At 25.2% G+C, this 17,495-nt stretch overlaps 1 protein-coding gene across 1 annotated transcript in view; it reads left to right on the top strand.

Annotated features, from left to right (window-relative positions):
• The first annotated feature begins 12 nt into the window (after positions 1-12).
• The window catches only part of LOC136988457 (trafficking protein particle complex subunit 9-like), a 76,810-nt gene continuing 59,327 nt past the window's right edge, over positions 13-17,495 (top strand). Inside the window, exons 1-5 of the mRNA XM_067286303.1 lie at positions 13-65; positions 11,577-11,717; positions 11,863-12,051; positions 14,399-15,107; positions 16,950-17,218. Coding sequence (XP_067142404.1) covers positions 11,648-11,717; positions 11,863-12,051; positions 14,399-15,107; positions 16,950-17,218 — 1,237 coding nt within the window. The 5' untranslated portion in view covers positions 13-65; positions 11,577-11,647. The remainder of the gene's footprint in view (positions 66-11,576; positions 11,718-11,862; positions 12,052-14,398; positions 15,108-16,949; positions 17,219-17,495) is intronic.

Here is a 17,495-nt window from a genome sequence, read left to right as displayed (position 1 = left end):
GCCGCCTGGTGGTGATCGGTGACGCGGATCACTATGGTGATCAAAATGGAGACGTCAACACAAGCGTAAGTTTGATAATCATTTATGTATCAGTTATTTAATTGCTTATGAGTAATGCCTCTATTTAACAAATAAGCTAATAAATAAAATTACAAAAATAAGTATAGAATTTAAATCGTGAAATTAATGGTAAATATTTTATTTTTTTTAAAAATGTCGATTTCAAATTCAAAATTTTAAATTACGTAATTCTGCAGAGTTTTCTGGGATCGACCGAGACAAATTTATTTAATTTAGATAAAATATGTATATATTTTTTAAATTAATTAATTCGTCACAAAAATATTAATCATGCTTTAAGATGATTCATTCTTATGTTTTATTTTTTATTTGATGTTAAAAGATTTTCTGCTTTAATCAAATGGAAAGTATTTAAAAAATTATTTATATATGAAATTTTTTAACAGTAAACACACTTTAAAAATATCCAAGAGATGTTTATATAACACTTAAAAACATTACTTTCAACTTTACTTTTTCTCGAATAATATTTCTAGAAAAGAAAATTCTCTAGAAAACTGTATATATAAAATTTCAAAAATTTATTCTTCTTTTACTTATTACCTTTTATACTTTTGAATTACCCATTTCAGTTGAATGGCATTGACTATAAAAGCAAAATTATTATGTTACTTTGCTCATATATTTGTTTGTCAAAAATTAAAAAAAAAAAAAAAAAGAGAGATATGGTTAAAATAAGCATCATTTAAAATAAATAAACTAAACACAATATTAAATCTGATGGGGAAGAATTTGTTATGCGGAATTTCTTGCAGGAAATCCCTCTGTCGGAGAATTTATTATAGTATACAGGCGATAATAAATTATGTAAGAAATTATGAAATTTCTTACAAAAAATTTATTGTAAGAAGGCTTATATGTTTCACTGAATAAAATTGCATTGCTTCCAATAAAAAAAAATGCAAAATAACATTTTGCTAATAATGATAAATTATAGTTTGGTCATTTTCAAAGGTGTGCTGTATGTATGTGCATTTCTGTAAGCTGTAAATACATGCCATGCTTTTAAGATTTATCCATTTTTGTTTAATTTTATTACTTGACAATAAACATCCTATTTGAAAGAAATTCTATATTGTTGTCAAAAAAAAAATTCACAATGGTATCATAAAGAAGTTTTTTGTTTAAATTTTGAACAATGCTTATTAAATATACTATAAATTATAATGATATATTGTAACGAAAGGATCAATGAATGTTTGATAGAAATATCTGTATTAAAATATTGTAAGAAAAAGAGAAAATGTTTATTCTCGCTGAAAATTCCAATGAGGAAAAACAGTAATTCAAACAGGTCTTTTCTTGAAAGAGCTTGGAATAAGCTGTCATTACTTGTGTTATAATTGAATATTTAATTGGGATTTGTAAGAAAAAATTAACAATTTTTGTTTGTACATATTGCTATTTAAAATACTTTATATATATATATATATTTTATGTTGTATATTTAGAAAAAATTTTGACTAAAGGTTATTTTAAATATATTCTAATTTGAACAGTTTTCAGTATTTTAATAAAAATTTGTTTTACTTGTTCTTGACAACATATGTTTTGTAAACAGTGTAAACAGAATCCTTTTCTTTAACTTTCAGAATTTGTTAATGATATCTTCTTTTGAAAAAAATGAAAGATTGAGAAGTAAAATTTGTGTTTTTCATATTGGAAAAAATTCTGATTACTACTACTAATTAAATTATAAAATTAAATATAAGAAGTATAAGAAGTTGGTTTTAGTTACTACTAAAATATTTTTTGGATTGTAATATATTATCAGAGGTTTGAACAATTGAACATATAAACAGTCACAAACAAAACCTTTTACCAGTGTTGTACTTGATATACAAAAACCTACCCAAGTACAATACTGGTAAAAGGTTTTGTTTTTGTTTGTGATTGTTATTACTCACTCTAGTGTTAATAGTTAGAAGACGTTTATTTTGTTAATTGAACATATAATGGTTTTTAAAACAAATTTTAATATTAACGTTTAATTTACTCAGTTAAATTTAATAAATGTCATATTACTGCTTTTAACTTTGATGTTTGAAAACCTATTATTTTAATTGTTCATAAATTTTGATAATAATCACGTACCCAGAACCTTTTAAGGTGTGATCACGTATAAATATCGACAGACGAACGTTTTCGAACCCCTTCTGGATTCTGCCTCAGGTTCCAATCAGTTTCTACATGGATGGTCAATATCCGTTAAATATCAGATAATAGATTGGAAGTTATAAAAATATTTAAATTATAATCGAATGAATTTTTGCAACAAACACATATCAAACAGCAATATTGTTTTAAAAACTTATTTATAATTACACATATATATTGTTCTTTTAATTAATAATTACTGTATTAAATAACTGTCATCATACAATACTATGCTAAATTAAATAAAATACAAATTAAAAGGATCAATTTCTATAGCTTTGGTTATTTCTTCTTGCACTTACATATCTTTCATGCTAGAATATAACTAAAAAGTTGGGACCAACTTCTTGGCTATACTATAGCATGAAATACAACCATTCAAAGGAATTTTACTAGATGTTAGACCCCTCTTTGCTGGGAGCTGCTTGTACTACAGGCCTTGCAAGCTTTGTATTTATTTACATCATTGCTTTCATATTTATTTTATTTAAATAATTCTTTCTTCTATTAATTCTATACAAATAATGACTTATTCTGATCAACATATCTTATTATTTTATTATGTCTAATTTAAAATAAACAAATTACATAATAATATACAGTATATCATATGTATGTAAATATAGACATAGACAATTAAAATACAATTTTTATTAAGTGCTAATATTTAAATATTAGCTTTATATGTAATACATAAGTAATTTTTTAAGTATTTTTTTAAATAATATGAAATTATAAAATTTTATGAAAATGTTAATTTCAATTAATTAAATTTTAACAAATTATACTGAAAGTAAAAGTATGAAAAAAGAAGAATAGTAAGAGAAGACAACGTTTTTTGGTAGAGATTAGCTTTTATAACTGAATTGATTTTATTTGATTTTTTGTTTTTTAAAGATTTACAGGGACGGTATTGAAAATGGTAGTATTTGAAGATAAAAATAGTTTTATTTTAAGAAGTTAATAAATAAACTTTTTAAAAATAAACATTTATTTAAAAAAAATTTATTTATTATGAAAGTTAGATAAAATTCATACAGAAATTAATTAAATAAAGTTGTTATAAAATAATTTGACTTTAAAAATTTCAATATGAAATTAAAAGTTTTCAGAATTCAAAAATTCTGAAAATTTAAATTCCTGATAAATTTTTCTCAATTTCTATAAATATAGCTATTTTAATATTTTAAAAGAGTTTATCTCGTCTGTTATTTCCAAAATATTATAGGAATTAACCTGGATTAAATTATCCTAGTTCAGCTATGGTGAACCTATAATCTATACAACAATTTTAAGGTAGTATCCACATTGAATGTTTAGAAAGTAGTAAATTTTATAAAATATAAAAAATATTTGTTAGATTTCAAAATTTTGCATAAGTTGCCCATGGTGCAAATTCGATAACTTCTCAATTGAACACTTACTTCAGAAATGTCAAAATCTCTCTAATGTACGTGATCTCTTTCAACATTCCTCGAATACTCCAAAGTGATTCATCCCAAGATTATAGAAATTCTCTCAATAACCTAAATAAAAATGATCTCTATTCTCTGTATAATTATTTCATTAAGATTACAAAAATGTTGTAAATCTATGCCAGTATGTCAAAATATATCAACATTATATAACTTCATTATTGTATAATTATATTACTGTGTTTGTTAAATAACTGTTTTTATTTATGTTAATAACGAAATAATATAAAACCAACGTATAAAGACTGTTAAATTTTAATAACCTAGTTAATGTTTTAATAATACGAAAATTTACAAGTCAATTTTGTACAACCCCCTGCAACAGGGATAATCCCCTTTTTGTGAATAAAGATATTTGATATTAAAATTTTGCATAAGTAGTGTGAATGCAGGATCCTAAAACTGTTGTGAAGTCTTAAATTATGAATCTCAGAAAAAATATCATCAAATAAACAACAGATTTCATATTAAATGATTTATTTGTTTTTTATAATCATATTATTAGTTTCTTTTCACTTAAATATTTTATTTTTCTGATGTAGATTAAACAGTTAAATAAAGTAAAATTTGTAAGCATTAATAAAATAAATTTGTTATTTTATTAATTATTCAAATTAAATAGTTTTTGAAGTTGGAACTTCATCAGTAAATCAAGTCGCTAAACATACCTTTCACACGAGTTTGAAAGGTGTGTATAGTATCTTGATATACTCTAATTAAATGTAAGACCTGTTATTTGGAATTACTAAATTTCAAATTTAATTTTGATTTATCTTTGGAAAAAGGTTTGCTATCACTGTTGCAGTTTTTCTTGGTGATATGATCTTCAAGGTCATTTGGAAAATCAAATCTAAATAGAATTTTATAGAGATTACATAATTTATGATTAAAGTACACATTATTAAAAAATTTATCTTGTATTTATCATATTAATAGTGAGGTTGAGGCTGAAGTTTTCAACATGAAAACGTGTACGTCAGATGTTCAGCGTCATCTTCCTGTAAGCGTAGAAGTTTGACAATGGCATTTTGGAACATCGAGCATGATTCCACTGATGTTTCAACGCCATTGTCAAACTTCTATGCTTACAGGAAGACGGCGCTGAACGTCTGACGTACATGTTTTCACGTTGAAAACTTTGGCTTCAACTTTGCTAATATATTTCTAAGAAATATGTAATCATCAAAAGAAAAATACTTAGACATTATAAAGAAATCAATATATTATGCAAAGTCTAAAGCTTGGATAACTATAAAAATCTGTGAAGCTGGCTGTTAAAATGATATCAAGAACTACAACAGAAAAATCACAAAATGCTCTTGATTATGGATAACTGCCCTACAAATAATAAGATGAAATTGTCAAATATTAAGTTGTCATTTGTTATAGCAAATGGCATTATTATACTGCATATGCTTAGAAGCAGATAACTAAAGAAACAATCCAATATTAAAAGAACAAAATGCTGCATTTCTGAATCAGTTACATCTAACACTAATTTTGAGGAATTATGGAAATCAGTCAGAAATCATTTTAATTTGCAGACAATTCTGGAAGAGTTTTTAACTGTTGATAATCTTGTCAATATTAATGATAGTCTAACAATAATTATTTCTTTAACAGACAACTATAGTAATAAGAACTATGAAGATAACATAATGCAACAGAAGCTGATGTTGAGATTTCAGTACCAACATAGGGGTATTTGCTATGTTAGAACATCTTGAAAGATATTGGAGACATGCAAACAGTATATCTCTTGACATTAAGAAAAGATCTCTGTGAGCAGTTGATGCAATGAAAGAAAACAAAAATGAACAATTTTTTGGGGCATGCATTTAATTTTTTAATGATTTTCACTTTGTACATTGCAGTAAATTTCTGTTTTTTTAGTCCTTGCTTATAACAGTTTCAGTTATAACATACTCTTTAGTATTTCCCATTGGGGTATGCTATAACTATACTCAACTGTTGTTGAATTAGTAATAAGATAGCAATTTGATAATAGAGATAAACCATTAAATTAATTATTATCAATTTTATGGAATAATGATGGAAGTTTTCATAATTAGATTTCAAAACATTGTGGAAAAATTCAATTTTCAATTCAAAACAAAAATCTTTAAATCTTTGTTTTGGTTCTTTTTTCTTGTTTGCTTTTGTTATTCTTAACTTGGAGAGTAGATAAATTTTATTTTGAATAATGTTACAAGAAATTTTAGCATTGAGAAATGCTATTGCAGATCAAACTGTTGGAAAAAGCTTTGTAAGGAAGTAACAAATTCATATAATAATTTCATATCACTGCATAGTGGTTATAAAGGAAACTTTTTAAGTCTGTTTTTATTTTCAAGAAATTCACTATTAATGAAAAATATTCAAATATCTTTTTAGTTATTGTAATAAGATCAGTTTATTTTAAGTTTGGAACTGATAATGGTCTATAAAATAGGCTGAAAATGTTGGTTTATGTAAGAAATTAGTTAATGCAGTGTTTCTGAACCTCGAAATATTTTGTGGCTCCAAGGGACTAAGGAACATTTTAGGGGAGCCGCAGGCCAAAAATCACAGTTAGAATAAAATATTAAAATTATGTGAAAATGATTAAACTTTAGTATGTAAATTATTAAATTATTGTGTTTAAATAAAATACAAAAGTAAATTTGATAAGGAAATTTTGAATCCAAAATGTTTTATTTATTATCAGACAAATACAGTATATACTGTATTTACTAGCATATAAGACGACCTCTCATATAGGATGAGGTGTGACTTTAAAGATAAAAATAAAGAAAATTAGATTTATTAATACAATTCTAATTTTGTTTTGTTTAATCACAAGTAAAATATCAAATGCACATAAATGCACACATTGTCCCTCAAAAATTACTGGCATTTTAAACTTTAAGAAAAAATCTTGTAAAATCAACAACATAATTTGTTCATGTAAAGCTGGACAATCGGGAACCTTTTTTTTTTTTTGCCAATTTTTTAACAGTCGAATCTGCTCTCCGTCGATTACACTTATGAGTTTCTCCGAATTCTGATTTCTGAACAATCATCTGTTTTCACTTGGGAATGGATTAAAACTTATATAGGGCTCCTGTGTGATTTTTGGAATTTCAATCTGGAATTCAATTCCTATTGCTATTCATTTTTTTTTACTCCTGACAATATACAAGAATGATTCAAATAACCTAGATAAAATACTTACGTTTTTAAATACGATAGGGTAAGCATCTGTTAAAAAATGTGAATACAAGGTTCACAAAAATTATTTGCAAATACGTAAAGAATCTTTCACTTGTGCATATAAGATGACCTTGGAATTTGAAGCTGTGATAAATGAATAAAAACCTTGTCTTATATGCAAGTATATATGGACATCAAATATTTTGTTTATGCAAAGGAATTCAGTTCTCATGCACAATGTCGATGTTATTGTTAGTTAATATATAAAGAAATATTACTAAAGTCTTCCTAATTAGATTTTTGTAAATATTCTGTAAATATTTTAAATTATGTTTGTAGTACATTGTTTTTTTATTCATAAAGTAAACATAAATTTATTACATGTCTTATTTTTTTAAAATGAATGTATAAATATGTATGTAGTTCATAAGAAATATTCTACAATTATTTTAATTAAAAATCCATTTTGAAACATGTAAAAAATTCAGCAGAATTTTTAATGTTTATTTTGAATTTTTCCCCAAGCTAATGTTAATGGGCCCACAGTAAAATATTAAGCACAAAAAGGGCCAAAGATCAAAAAAGGTTGAGAAACACTGAGTTAATGGATTAATAATAAAGGTGTGTTTTTGTGACTTATATATACATTAGTTTATTTCTAAAATGTAATAAATTACAATTGAAAAATTTTAGACATTATTTATCTGATTAATATGTCAAAAATTCTATTAGGAACCTTTGAATAACTATAATCATTTACAAAACTTTAATAAATGCTAATGTCTCAAATGCAAGCATGCTTAGTTACATAAGATAATAGATGATTTTGTTTTGAAATTAAAGAAATAACATAAATTTTATAAAAACAAAAATACTAAATTTTTATAATGTTTAAATAGAGAATTATCTTATATGTAAAAACATTTTTATATTTTAAATTTTTACAATATATACTAAATTATATTTCATTATGTATAATTAATATTTATATGTAATTATGTAGAAGTTAACTATAATTTATTATTTTACATTTTTGAATCTCTGAATCAACTTTAGAAAAAAATTCAACAGAAACAGTCAATATATTATATTTTAAAACATTGTAAATTGAATATTTGTATTCATTATATGGAGTGCCCAATTTCCCACTTTGCATATGAAGCATGTACAGTACCTAGTGGGGTTCTAAATCTAGTGGGGTGCTTAGTGGAAAAAAAAGCAACTTTACTGTTGCAATTGTATATCATATTTATAAATAAATCTGTAGTTATTAGTTTATGATAGAAGTAAAATTATGTAGAGGCCCCAATCTTCTGTGCCTAAGGACCCTGGAAGGACTTAATCCACTACTGGTTGTGTAATATTAAAATGTGTCGTGTATTAAAACTCTGTTATTTCACAAATTTAAATTACTTTTTATCCAGTTTACATTAAAATTAAACTTTTGTTAATAGTATTAAAAATATATATTAATTAATAAAATATAATGTATGTTTTATCATAACAGATTAATTTTCTATAAATAAATATTATGATATATTGAAACATCTTTTAGATAAATATCTCTTGAGAATATTTCTTTTTTGATCTTTATCTTTTATTATTATGACAAATATTTTTAAAAATACTGTATAATAATAAATTATATCTAAAATCATTTAGGATAATAATTATAATTAGCAGAACTCAATAAATACACTCAACCACTTGCTTGTAGTGATTAGATATTACCAGCTGGTGAGTAGCTGTAGACTAGACATAATTGAACGTCTTTATCAACACTAATAATAAATATTTTAAAATCAACAGAATCATATGGGGAAAAGATTTCTATTGATATTTATAACAATTCCTTCAATCATTATTGTAAATAAGACCACTGCTATTGGATATTTTGAGGAGGATAAAGAATAGAATTGTTTTGTATTTCATATTAAAATGGTTAATGTTGTTATGAGATGTAAATCATCTTGAAAAATGTTTATAAAATAATAAATATTGATTCCTTGAGTTTATTAGTGGTGGTATCTTATGATATAAAGTGGAATCACTAGTCAAGAAAAATTTCATCATTAATTAAAAATTTTAGCATCATGAATTTAATTAAATCTAAAAATACATTCATGGTAAAAAGTTATTAGATAATCTCGACAGCGTCAGTTAATGACTGGTAGTTAATAGTTTCTAATCAGAACATACTATTAGTAAGTAATATTTTTCAAATAAAATGCAGTATATCATGTCATTTTCCAAGATCTTGCAAGTAACAAAAATTAAAAAGTATGATATTATATTTTTGAAATTTAATATGTAAAATTCTGTATGTAATAAATTATACTATCAATAAACATCTCATAAAACTAGATAAAGTTTAAATTAACATATCAACACCAAAAATCCAGCAAATCATACATATTAATAAACAAACTAACATTTTCAACTGTCTTAAACGATCATAATCAGGTTTGAAACTTGAAATATACCCATATTTAATATGTCGTTTGCCTGAAAGGCTTGAGGCTACACCTCATAAGATAAAATAACAAAGAATAAATGATAAAATAAAAAAAGGCAAATTGGATTTTAACTAAAGACAAAATATTAAATTTTTATAAGGGATTCCTTTTTTACATATGTATGAGGCATTCTGAAATAAAAACCTATATCAGGTGCTAATAGTTAAATAGATCTATTTTTGATTATCACTATAAATACTGTCAAATTTGTATTTATAAGTATCATTTACAATTATTCCTTCCTCTGCTTTTGGGGTGGGTTAATTGTAAATGCCAAATTTTTCAGCTTCTATGGTACACAGTCAAAATAGGTAGACAAAAATTCTACCTTAGTATACTATTTTACTAAGAAATATAAAATATGACACAAAATTTCACTAATGATGACAGCACATGCATTTGTAGATGACATCTAATCTTGAAATCAAAAGAAAATTGATATCTTATTTTCAGTAAACAAAATAAAATTTTAAATACTACAGAACCATAAGTGAAGACCTTCATAAATAAAGCACCCTTTGTACTTTTTGAGTTTGCACCAGATTTTCAATTGTGATGGGGAAAATTCACAGTTATACCAGTCAACCGGTATTTATTTGGAGTTATGTATTGAACACACACAGCTCCAAAGGAAAACATGAATATTTATGACAACAAATACCATCCCAAATCCTCTTTAGAAAGGCTGATTCTTCCTTGTAAAGAGGGAGGATAAAACCTTACAGATATGAAGATTTAGTTGTTTTAAATGCATTTGTAAATGAATACTTTATAATTTTTAGTGTTTAATATTTTTTGTCCTACTGTTATCTTATCGTTTTTTTTTTTTTACAAATGTTTTCTTTATTTTCTATTCACATTTGTATTTTTATATATTATATCTTATGTATCTGAGTTATACTGTTAATCAGGAGGTGGAAATATTTTGCCATATTTTCCTATTGTAAAAAAAATAAATAAAAAAATTATAAATCTTCATTACAAACAAATACAGAGACAGGGTTTTTCTACAGAAAACAAAAAACTAGAAAATTTTCTAAAAATCTTTTCCTAATTAAAATTTGTTTTTATTTGTATTGTGCTATGTCTTCTATTTCTATATTACTTATAAATTCACAGTCACATAAGGTAGGATTTTATTGAATTCATATTAAAATTTTTTATCACTTCAACTTGGCTCCCCAAGATTAAATCCCAAGTGTGCTACTGAATATGATACACCATTCACCTGGATCTAACATAGTATATAAAAAACACAGACATTTTCAGGCAATCCTGAGCACAGAAGGAGCTCCATGATAGGCAAAGTAATGATTTTAGCTAGGATCACATTGATAGAACTGCAACAAATTGCTGGGTTGCTTGGGGTGCCTCTTGGAGAGATGGAAGGTTTATGACTGACATACAAGACTAGGTTGTAAATACAAGAAACTAAAGGAAACACATTTTAAAAGACATAACATTCACAGTTGAAACTTATAGGAAATGCCACATTATGCATGAAACTATATAACACATCAGATTGGGTTGCAAACTTTTAGCACAGACTAACTGCTTACATTAACATAACCAAATACCACATTTCTACTTTAAAAGAAAACTCATAATTTCCATATTATAAATATAACTTGGAAAAATTTGACAGCTTTTATCATTTGACATTTATTACTATATTTGTATCAAATAGTAATATGTAGAAAAATAACAGAATAATTATATAATTTTTCTTTTATACTATTATTAAAAAGTAATTATCTTAAAGACAAAGGATTTCCTTTGTTAGTAGGACAATTCCTAGTATAAATTAAAATAAATAGTTAATGATATATATATTTTAATTAATATTAAATTTTCTTATCTGGTTTTAGTCTAATATTCCTTTAATTTGAAGAGTTTGATTTTTAATATTCTTAAAAGGGAGTCAAAGAATGTCTCTTTTTAATATTAAATGTGTGTAAAATTAAAATTGAATATTTAAAGCTAATCCTAAATTTTAATCTGAAACTTTGTATTTGAAAAGAGTTAAAAGTTTATTTTCCTTTGCTTAATCAGTGTATATCAATATTTAATATAAAAAGTTCAATTTTCAAACAAATGAAATGAATATATTTTCTTTTAATAAATTTGCATATTATACAACTTTTAATTATTTTAGGAATCTCATAATTAAGAAGATAATAATACCAAATTATTTATTGATTTTGTAACATAATTCTTTGTTTAACCATGAGTCATCCAGACTATAATCAGAGAGTTGATCATCATCGATGTTTACTTATAATTGTGAAACCAATAGGTGAGCAGTTGATTACTTGAAGTTTTCTTACATAATATTTATATTTTTTATACTATAAATAATAATAGGTAAATAAAGAATTACTAATAAAAATTAAATTTAATAATTTACATTTTAGTTATATTATTTTTAATGATCTTTACAGGAACACAAATCGATAAAAAGAAATTCAGCAAAATATACAAGAAAATTTCTCGAATTCAGCATATTACAATACAACTAGCAGAAAATTCAAGAGAAATCTGGCTTAGATATAAAAAGAATTATTCAGTAGAAAGTAATAGTTGGGGTGATTTTCAAAGTCATCGTAAAATTCTAGGTCTAATAACAATAGGTATACATTTTATTAAACTTTATTCATAATAATAACTTGGATATTATTTGCAGAAAAATATTTGTTTTCATGGAGAACAACAAAATAAACATGAAAAATAAGTTTAAGTGCTTTTAGACTTGCATCCATGATGATGAACTTTGCTTTTTAATTTTATTTTGTGTTATTCTTTATTAAAACAAATTTTATTTTTTCTAATGGATATCATTGGCTAATTTCAGATTTATTTGTTATGTTATAAGATGGAAAAAAAATTCTGAAATAGAATCTGAAAAAATTATACACTGTTTATAATCAAAATAAACAATTTTAGTCAACAGCCTTATGTTTATAAATATAATAATATTTAGCAATAAATTAATATAAATTTTAATTTTTTTTAAAACATTAATTATAATGGAAACACTAAACGTCATTCGTAATTATGAAGTTTTGTTGTTATAAAAACATACACTCCTAATAAAAATACAACAGAAACATAATCATTTGTTCTAAACAGTGCTATTATTATGTTTGTTCAATAAATTTCATTAGATTCAATAATCTCAGAAGTTTAATTAATTCCAGACTACGTTCTTGAATTGATTATTAAATTGATAGTTCATATATACTGCATTTCTGGATTTTCAGTACATATATATATATGTATAGAGGTTGTGCTGCAAAATGCCAAAATTACCACTTCGTGATAGTTTTATTAAAATTGCAATAAAAATATAATACTGGTGATACCAAGTAATGATAAAAACACCAATCTGCTTATTTTGACATTCAGTGTGAAATTGAATTACAAAACACACTTCAGGAAAACAGTAGACCGTCTAGCTCCCGTATGCCACACACCTAATGATTTCATGACGTCAAGTGGCAAGTTCGGGTAGAAAAGTAGGAAATGACATTGATAACCGAAGGCAGTTTTCGTGCAATGCTGCCCAATGTATCCAGATAGGGGATTTTTTTATTGACTGACAGAAAATTTGGGAAATTTTTTGGGGTGACTATCTTTTGCTTTGATTTTTTTCCAATAAACTAAAACAAAAATTTTGACATGACAGAACATATGAAATACTGTTTAAATATGGTAATCAAATGTTATTCAGAATTATTCATTAAGAAATTATTCAAAAATAATTCCTATTGCTAACAGAGATGATCAGATATTCGAATTGGAGAACAGAATGTCTGGCTCTCTCCTTGTAAGTGACAGCTTAACATGTTACTTTTGCCTTCCAGACACCAAACTGATAAGACTACTAGCATCTACGTTAATTAGTAAGTAAAACTGATGGCGATAAATAAGTTGAGGTGGCAAAATAGTGAAATGGTTGGCAATATTTTTAAATTTTCCAGAATGACCTCTGTATATATAACACAAAGAAATAAGACAAAATTTTTGTAATAAACACTTTTGTTTTTATAAAAGTATTACTGATATATTATTGAATGTCACATAATTTATTTTTAAATTATAAATATGTAATTTTTGTAAATATTTATTTTTATATCTGATTAAGTTTTAAAATTATATTATTACATTACTTTACATCATCTCAGGTTTTTGCTATCTGATAAGATCACCTTGGGACAGCTTATATCTTTATATTATTTTGTTAAATGTCTTATCTATTACACCTTGGACAATTTGTTTGTTAAGACACAACTTTAGCATATTTGATAAAACTGTTTACAATAGTCTAAAAATCAATACATTGATACGAATTAGAAATAGAAAAAATATTTTACTGACAGTAAATTTTGGATTATGAGAACGATGAAACATCAGAATCCTGGAAAAAATCTTTTTAAATATTAATAGATTTTACAGTTTGTTTATATTTTTATATTGTTTCATTTCAATCATTTAATGTTGTAAACAAATTTTTATGTATTTAAAATTCTGATATCTTCTTTTAATTATCATATCTTGTCAGTGGCATAGCGAGGGGGGCACGGGGGTGTATCATGCACCTGGCACCACTTGCAGAGGGGCGCCCAAATGGTCTCCAAGACAAACTATATGTGTTTCTGGGGGGAGGAGGGCACCAATAAAGTGTCGTGCCTCGGGCGCCAGTTACGTTCTCTATGCCACTGTATCTTGTAATAACTTTAATGAGATATATTAAAAGACAGATTTCTGAAAAGGATAATATTAAATAATGTAAGGTTTTTAAACTTAAATTGCTATAAATTTCCACATATTGCATTTTTTATTTTATAAAATATTAAGTAATTGCTGAAAATTAAATTTACTAATTAATTTGAATAATTTTTTTAAGCAATCTGTATCTCATTAATCATTTTTCATTCTTTCATTATCATGTTTTTATTTTATAAATTTTTTCCTTAGGTAAATGCAATTATAAAGAAGATTTAGAGACATTATGGAAATGTCATAATAGTTTATGTGAAAAATATTCTAATACTCTATTTGATTCTCAATGCCTTCTTTTTGGAATGCGTTCTACTGATATTTGTACAACTTCTTCTGCAAAAAGTAAATGTTTCCTTCAATCTAAAAATATTGCATCAACTGTAAAAAGTAATGTAACAGCTAGCTGTGATATTAATTTAGAAAAACCAATAATGAAAACATCACAATTTGGAACATACATGAATGGTATTTTTATGTCTGACAGTAATACAAATTCTCTTAGCAGATCATTTCATGAGACTGAATTTGAAACTTCTAGTAGATTGTCTCCTTTCTCAGAAAGTTCTATTAAATTTAAAAGAACTAAAGAAAATTTAAGAAGGGATGAATGGATGAAACAGGATGAAAAAGATGAAATGACTTTCTCAATCATTGATGATGACAAAGATGTCATAGAAGCTGAAACTCAAGAATCTCAAAGTTGCATTAAACCAAATTTTATTTTGTACGAAGATTTTGATAACTGCAGCCATTTAGAAAGTGATATATATTCTTTTATCTCATCTTTATTTTGGACATTAGAATCTAAACGATTGGATTATTTAGAAAGTCATTCATTTAATGTACCACATCTTATTACTCCTATAGAAAAAGATGGTAATCATAAGACACCACTTGATAATAGGTAATGTAAATTTTATATTTATATAATATAAACTACAAAATTCTGTTAAATAATAATTTCTTCTAATTAACTGATTGATTTTTTCTGATTAATTAATGCATATGAAAAAAATTATTTTTAAATGTTTATCATTTAAAAAAGTGAATATTTGTGATATCTGATATGATTATAACACATGGTTTAAGTATATGTTTTGATAAAACTTAGATTGATTGAACATGAACAGACTGTATATTCTGTTTAGTCTGAAATTTAGTCAAATTTTTGAAATGACTAGAACTAGAAAATTATGCAGTAATTTCCTAGTTCCAAGTCATTAAAAATTCCAATTTTTACATGCTTCAACTAATGTAGGATTACATTCTTTCTGGATTACATTTTGTATCAAATTTGTACAATATATGTTTACACATTCCTACACAGTATTACATAGACATACTGTATATTTCCACAGATAAGATGACCATCAGATAAGACAAGGTATAAATTTTTGTCAAAGTTTTATAGTTTTAGCATATATCTGTCCTATAAGATGATCCTCAAACTATCAATGGCCTATGGATTTAGTTTAGATCAGCGATCGTCATCTGGATAACAATACTGTATAGTGTATACAGAATTATGTCCTATTCATAATTTTTTGAATGGACAAATTTTATTTTCTGCCTTGCTATTGTTGCAAACGTTCGCACTGATTCGGGCATTCGGGTAATGACCTTGACTATTCACAAAAATGTCATATGGGCTATTCTATCAATATTTTGTGGACATGCCCTACTCTCTACTAGTAAATAATTATGGTTTTTTACATTTACATTACAGTTACATTTTTTTTATAATGGTTTTAATTTATATAAATTTCAATCTAATTTTTTTTGTATAAGACCTATAAGACGACCTCGGATTTTGGGGGGCCTTTTTTCATCATTCAACTATCATCTTATCTGCGGAAATATATGGTAATTATTAATTTCTAATGAATTAATCAATGCAACTTAAATATGTAAGTAGTTTGTTAGTTGATTTTGAGTTAGCTGGTTGGTTTGTTTTTTTTTTTTTTTTCTGTTAAGATAGTGAAAATGATGATACAGTAATTGAAAATTTTTAATGAATGAAACTTCAAAATAATTGGATACTAAATATAGTTGAACCCCATTTATATGATTTTCAAGGGAACTAAGAAAAATATTGTATAAGTGAGAAAAATGTACAAGTGAATTGTATATTTGAACTTCTTTCAGAGTGAATATAGTCATGTGGCACAAATTCAGTTGTACAGTGTTAAGTAAATTTGTAGCTGTAATTCTTAACAAAGAAGTTTCAATTTGCTGTATGTAAAGAAGAGTTGGATAAGACAAGGTAGTTTGATAAAATGGAGTATTTGGTGTACAGCTCAATATGTGCTCCCATCTACCATTTAAGCTAGTTTATTACAAAGTACATTATCTTTCCTAGTTATGTGCATTGAAACAATGTACAATGATCACCTGTTTCATTTTTAGGAAAATAAACTGTGCTTCATTTGATTTTTACTTTCCCAGCTCTGTTATATATAACAGGGAAAGTATGGTAATTGGTTAAAAAATGATCCCCCCAAGATTTTTACATTTTTGAACTTAGGACCTTGAAACATCAAGAAATGCAAAAAAAAATTTGGGGGTTTTTACTGTATGTATGGGTGTTTGTGTTTGTGTATGTAGCATGATTTTGTTTACCCTCTTTGAAGCTTAATAACTCTTGTACTTTTTATCAAAAATTTCTGAAATTTTGCAAGGAGGTTGTGTATTAGGAGGATTGATGCTGAATTATTTATTTAAAATATAATTGTATTTTTATTTATAGAAAACTTTGGTTAGGTAGAATGAAAAAACATATTGCTGACTTAAATCTTCAGGCTGGTCTTCCACATGAAGCATTTTCTATGTATACATTTGCAATTGAATTACTTAAGAGTGCAGGCGATTGGCTGTGGTTGGCAGGTACTTATGAAGGACAATGTGCTTCATCAATGATCTGTTTATATCCTGATCAACATTATGGTCTTGTTGGACAGAAAAATTCTTCTTTTCCTTCTAAATATTCTACATTATCAGTTTCTAAGGGAGCTACAGGTTTGTATATTAAGTTCATATTAATTAATTTATTTAAATTAAAATTACATTATCAATAATTTTTTTCATTAAATCAAGATACCATAAAATATACACTTACATCTTTCAACATTTTTCATAAGTTAAAATTATCAAAACACTTAATTTTTTATAATAGCATAATTTTATTGTTATTGTAAACTTTTTGAACGATTCTTTATTTCTAATTGTACTATTGTAACTGATTGTATATTTTAACAAGAAATTTATTTTCTTTGACTATTTATATACTTTTTAA

This window comes from Centruroides vittatus, unplaced genomic scaffold (genome assembly GCF_030686945.1).
Source record: "Centruroides vittatus isolate TY-2023 unplaced genomic scaffold, ASM3068694v2 scaffold_3315, whole genome shotgun sequence".
NCBI lineage: Eukaryota > Metazoa > Arthropoda > Arachnida > Scorpiones > Buthidae > Centruroides > Centruroides vittatus.
The sequence above is the reverse complement of the archived record's forward strand: the minus strand, read 5'-3'. Positions and strand labels throughout refer to the sequence as shown.